At 38.4% G+C, this 6,279-nt stretch overlaps 1 protein-coding gene across 3 annotated transcripts in view; it reads right to left on the bottom strand.

Moving 5' to 3' along the window:
* The window catches only part of LOC106472480 (E3 ubiquitin-protein ligase makorin-1-like), a 12,338-nt gene that overhangs the window by 2,367 nt on the left and 3,692 nt on the right, over positions 1-6,279 (bottom strand). The window contains exons 2-4 of one of the 3 annotated variants that reach the window (XR_002613474.1): positions 5,669-5,779; positions 1,398-1,557; positions 719-926 (exon numbers count right to left, since the gene is read on the bottom strand). Coding sequence is in view for 1 of the 3 variants with exons in the window: in XM_013933135.2 (XP_013788589.1) it covers positions 1,398-1,557; positions 5,669-5,779 (271 nt within the window). In the remaining 2 variants the exon portion in view is untranslated. The remainder of the gene's footprint in view (positions 1-718; positions 927-1,397; positions 1,558-5,668; positions 5,780-6,279) is intronic. The other 2 variants (XR_002613475.1, XM_013933135.2) reach the window with 2 other exon arrangements.

Below are 6,279 nucleotides of genomic sequence, written 5' to 3'. Positions count from 1 at the left end.
GTACACTGTGCCGAACAGTACACCCGGTTGGTGTACTGTTCGGCATAGTGTACACCAATCATCCGTCCATGTAGTTTGGTGTACTGTTCGGCACAGTGTACACCAATCATCCGTCCGGGTAGTTTCATCAACCATCCATTCCTGTATACACTATGCCGAACAGTACACCAACCTACCCGGACGGATGGTTGATGTACACAGTGCCGAACAGTACACCAACCTACACGGATGGTTGAAGTACAGAAACGGATAGTTGAAGTACATTATATCAAAGTGACAAGAGTACACCAAACTATGCAGATAGATGGTTATGATGCAGCTTGTAATAGTAAAGACTTTAAATTATGTACTGTAGATAATCCAGATTTTATACATTAAGAAACATACTAATGTTTCTATTAATAAAGGCTATCGATATAAATGCTTTTTTTTTATAACAGAACAGAAATTGTCAGTTGTAGAAGGTTTTGATTTTAATTATTTATCGTAAAAAAAAATTTAATTTGACAATTACTTTAAAATAAAAAGATTCTGTCAAGTTAGAACATTTTTTTTTATTTTTATATTTAAACCCCCCACCCACCCACCCAAAAAAAAGACCCAAACACTTTTATTATAAGTAGTACTGAACATGTATTAATGGATGATGATATTTTCAATTATAAATTACTGGGTGAATAAATATATTTTCTTGGAATAATACAGACCATCTTATTACCTTGCAGACCACAAAATCTCCCAAACAGGACAGATGCTTTTTTTCCCTAAAATCTTTTCAGCTGCTTTGGGGGCTTTCTGCAGTTGCCATCACCACAGGCTTCAAATGTTCACCTTACTATAAATGTTACGACTTCTCAGAATGCACAGACCACATCTTAGGCCTCTTAGTGCTTCAATGCAGAGCTACTGTTACCTGGAAACACCACCTAATAGTTGAAATGGCAATTCTGCTTTTCAACTATATCATGTTGGGTAATGGATGATAATGATTATCGATAATAATGTTTCAACGCAACTAAACAATCAAAGTGAAAACATTATCGATAATATCACAATAATTATTCTGTTGTTCCAACAGTACTAAAAACACAAAAGGAGGGAGGTATGCAGCCTCTTTAAGAGCAAAATTACTGTTATAGTTTAAATAGAATTACATCACTGTAGTAACAAATGACAGGCTGAATATAACTTGAAGAAACACTGTCTGTCTACGTGGGAGTACTGTTTCACTCTCTTTCGGAGACACAACTGGATTATCAAAATGGTTTGTTTTTTTTCATTTTAAGAGTAATCAAAAGGCTTGAAAAACAAATAGTTCATGTCAACCATGTCATCTTCCTTGGTAATTCAAACATATAAATATGAACTAATATTGCTTTCAGAACAGTCAAACTTACATCAATTGACTCGAGATCTCTATCACGATTCCTCTGATGACGAGGTCTGGGAGGCGGAAGGTCAGCTTTCCTGCCATCAGGATATGCGTGTAGATAGAAACAAGCTCCAGCAAATGGACACACCCCCTGCCCTTGTTTAAAGTATTTACAAGGCTTTATACTGAAATAAATTATACAAAAATGAGTATTCCAACACAGCTAACAAAGAGTTAACGTAACACTACTTTATTTGGACATGGTTTGCAAGACATACTGCCAACTGTACGCTTTCAACAAAGTTACAAATAATTATACTTTATGTAGCTTATTTCCATGTCATGCTATCTAATGATCAAAATACATTTATAAAATTGAATGAGGTACAAAATGTAATCTTACAGAAGTATTACTCTCTAGAATGTGAAAATATTTAGCCTTATAGCTCTGTTCCAACAGTTCATTTTACATACATATTCAACCAAGAAGTTGTAATGTTGTATGTTAACATCTTCCTAATCTTAACCTACTCATATCATTATTTGTGTACTTAACTTTTTCACATACATATTCAACCAAGAAGTTGTAATGTTGTATGTTAACATCTTCCTAATCTTAACCTACTCATATCATTATTTGTGTACTTAACTTTTTTACATACATATTCAACCAAGAAGTTGTAATGTTGTATGTTAACATCTTCCTAATCTTAACCTACTCATATCATTATTTGTGTACTTAACTTTTTCACATACATATTCAACCAAGAAGTTGTAATGCGTTAAGATCTTCCTAATCTTAAACCGTATTTCTGATAACTCACCTCTACACACACACACACACAAAGCTATTTCCCTCACACATCTGCATATGAGACTTGCGTGCCACTAGCCCTGAGCTAACTTCCACCTAAATTAACATGTTCAAAGTGAACTGCGCTGGTGCATGATGATGATGTCATCATGCAACAATGGCCCTCCACCAATAGGAAGCCAACACAACCTCCATGCACAGTAACTTCCCCCATGCAAAGAAAACAGGTACATTGGAAGTGGGGAGGCCAACTGAGAATATGTGTGGCGGTATTTATCAGAAATACACTTTCAGGTTAGGAAAATGTTAACTTCCGAGTTATTAACTCACATATACACACATGAATGCTAGAATCCCACAGTGAAGAGGCAAGTGTAAAAATTTATGTAGATGAACTCCCTTCAGAAAGCACCTCATGGGAAGCCCATAGAGTTTGACACCCGATACCAAGGGCTCCATAGAATCATACCTGTGGGAGACTACATCTCACCTCAACCAGGATATACTCTATCTTAGAAGAAGAAGAGGAAGCAAAGGAGCCTGAAGCATCGTAGGGATGGGTGAAATGTGATCATGTACAAATGAGCAGCCGTAATCAGACCATATGATGTATGCTTACCTCGATTCTACTGGACAAAATCTGGTTGCAGATGGAGGGCGCAGGAGCTGTTTCACACAGACATCACCACCTTACTTTGTATTGTGCTAAGCTCAACCAATGAGGATACTTCAAGATCCACCACTCCCAGCAGCTAGGTAATGGTAAGTTGCATGGGTCATCTGTGCTCCACTTGAGGATTAAACATGGTCCACCATCCCAACAGCTAGGAAATGTTAAGTTGCATGGGTCATCTGTGCTCCACTTGAGGATTAAACATGGTCCACCATCCCAACAGCTAGGAAATGTTAAGTTGCATGGGTCATCTGTGCTCCACTTGAAAAAAAGGAGGGAAGAATTTGCATTGCAAAGACCTGGAAAATTGGCCCAATTCCCAATAAACCATCAGTCAGAAAGGCATTTTACTAGAAACAGCACAATGTGTGCTGATTTGTTCCATGGAATTAGTACAGTCTGGATCAGACAAATGATTAAATATGTATACCACGAGAATATCTCAAGTGGTCTTGCAAATACCCCATCTAACAGTGGGCACTGTTAGAGCCAGGGCTTATGGGCTGGGGAGCATTTTTCATTATCCTTGCTAAATGCAAGTTTTTGGAATAAGCATAACCTGGGAGACAACACCAGCCACCTGGCGGGGTCCTGATCGATGGAAGGGAGAAAAAGGAAAAACATACTCATCTCAAAGACAATTGATTGAAGAATAGCAACCAAGGGAAGAAAAGATCCTGCAGGAGACAAAACAGCCAGATGATGAAGGTAATGAGCAAAGAATGTGTGGGGAATCATCCCCATGCCTGCCTGGAGAATCTTGTTCAAGAGCTGGTGAAGGTGGGAAGCAAGAGGGTGAGACAGGTGAGAAAAACGTGAAATAGCCTGCAAGCATCCACATCCACAGAAAAATATATACCAACCACAAGAGTTCACAGACTTATCTAGTAATGGTAAAAGGAGAAAGGTCCCAGAGTAGGAACAGACAATGGTGGGGACCCCAAAAGGGAGAAGTCTATGTTCAGTAATATCAAATACCTCAAACAGAAGAAGGAGCAGATCCAAGACTGAATTATTCTATAGGTGAGAGATAGAAAGACAGATAGGAGAGAAGGTACAGATAGCTTCCAGAGCAGTAGGGGTCATAGGAAGGAAAGACTGGTCTGGGTTGAAGAGTATATAAATGTGATGGAAGAGGATACAAGAAGTATCAATAGCACAGACATCCAAATGACAGCAACTGCAGGTGAGAAGAAAATAAGTCTTGAGAGAAAGGTGGTAAAGAAAAGCAGGAAGCCAACAGGGCATGTGTGAGAGAGAGTACAAAACCACATCAAGGTCTCATTCAGGCATGAGAATTGGATGAAGAGATCAGTGAAGAATGAAGAAACTGAACCAAAATGCAGTGGACAAGGCTGCCCAATAAACAGCAATGGTGGAGACTGGCAAACCTTGGTCAAGCAGTCAGGTAAAAAAAGCAAAAAGATGGTTCAAGGTAGGATGGCCAGGATGAAAAGAATGACAGATAAACGAACAATAAAAGACTTGCCACTTATGCTGATAGGCAGACATAATGGAAGGGTGACATAAAGTGTAAAGAAGAATGCTACATGATTGGTGAGCTCTGTCAGATGAACAATGAGACTGGACAAATCCCATACGTGAAAGTGGAGTGATGATATCCCTTGATGATAAGGGAACGTATGAGGTTGAAGATACACTGAAGAGACATCCCGGGTATAGAAAAAAAGGAAAAGGGGGCCTGGCTGCTAAGTAAAGAAGTAGAGGAAACCAAGGCTGAGCTGGCCAATAGGTGCCACCAGGAAACTCAAGAATGGAATAAAGGAGCATAATGAAGCACCTCAGACATGAGATGTAGGGAAGATAGGTGCATAGGAGGGTGGTGAGAAAAAGACAAAGATGCAAAAACTGGACACTTGAGAGCAAAACAAAAGGGGTCTGCTCCCCCAAGCAAATAACAGAGATTCTAGAAAGGGAAAGGAAGAATGTTCCTAAGCTAGGACAGGGGAATCAAGAAGGTGACGAGAACAAGGCATGTGATACAGGTGCGAAGCTGTTCAAAGAAGGAATCAGCATGAACCCAAACATTAAATAATCATGAGAGTTAAGATCATGAAGCAAAGAAGGGGGGGGGGGATCATAAGACACAGGCAAAAGAGAAAGAAAGGAACATACCTAAGAAAATAAGTCCTGAAACAGTGTGAAAGGTAGAGAATTTTCATCAACCAGTACGAAATTACCCAAGCCAAATCCAGATGGAGGGAACAGGCTTTTAAATTTGTCTTCTTTGCGTTCAACCTCAAATTGAGAAAAAAGAACATCAGCCGATTGGATGGGAATATAAAGTCCAGCATGCATGATGGATCCTACAACACACTGTACAATAGCAGTAATGACTTCCACAGCCAACAAACTTCCTGAGGCCACAGTAGAAATAGGGCCTGTGTGTATAGCATTGTTACCCACACAGGACAAAGTAGAAATCATCATCACTTGAGAATTTGTGATAAAATTTAAATCTTTTCAAACAAAAGCTAAAGAAAATGAAAAATCAAAGTTTCATTAACAAATACAAATCTCATCAAATTGGACTCAGATGAAAAACTTCAGATGTTCAATGCAATGTCAACGAAAAGGATAAAGTTATCACAAGTGCAAGTGTATAAGGTGCACATGGAGGGCGTGTTGCCCTCCTACTGGTATAGGGCTATTGTTACTTGATAATGTCGTCATTGCACCAGCACAATTCACGTCAGCTAGTAAGGCAGATTTGTGAAGAAAATAGCATTTCTGTGTATGGAGGTGAGTTATTGTCTCAGAAACGATAAATTTAGATTTTGTATCTCACCTTAATGCTTTTTTATAATCATCTATAATTTTCTTTTTTTCTTCTTCTGATTCCACCCAGTATTGGCTTGGTGTGACAAAGTCAGACGGAACACGGCATTCTGGACAAGCTCTGTACAAATTGTATAACATGGATATACTCAGACGAACTATTCATACATACATAAAATACATTTCTATGACTTTCTTTACAAGTATTATAAAACTGAGATCCTCTGAGATTCAAACCATTTTTGTATTAACTCAAAATGAATGTTCATGTCCTACTGATGACAGCATGTCATATAATTTTATATTAAGACTGTGTAACATAACTTTTTTGCGTACCAGCTAGAATGAAAGACCATTCAAAATACTGGCATTTGCTGATCAAACCACATTACCTTATTGGTTACGGGTTAATCCTAAAAGACAGAAATACCCTCGAAAAGCCTTAGATTTGTGTGCTATACCACATACACCTAACTTGTGTAAAATACACTATATTGTTATTGCAACAAAACAAGAGAAGCAGCCTATACTATATTGTTATTGTAACACAACAAGAGAAGCAGCCTAACTATATTGTTATTGTAACACAACAAGAGAAGCAGCCTATACTATATTGTTATT

Source organism: Limulus polyphemus, unplaced genomic scaffold, assembly GCF_000517525.1.
Source record: "Limulus polyphemus unplaced genomic scaffold, Limulus_polyphemus-2.1.2 Scaffold5366, whole genome shotgun sequence".
In the NCBI taxonomy this organism is placed as follows: domain Eukaryota; kingdom Metazoa; phylum Arthropoda; class Merostomata; order Xiphosura; family Limulidae; genus Limulus; species Limulus polyphemus.
This window is presented reverse-complemented; position numbering and strand designations above follow the sequence as displayed.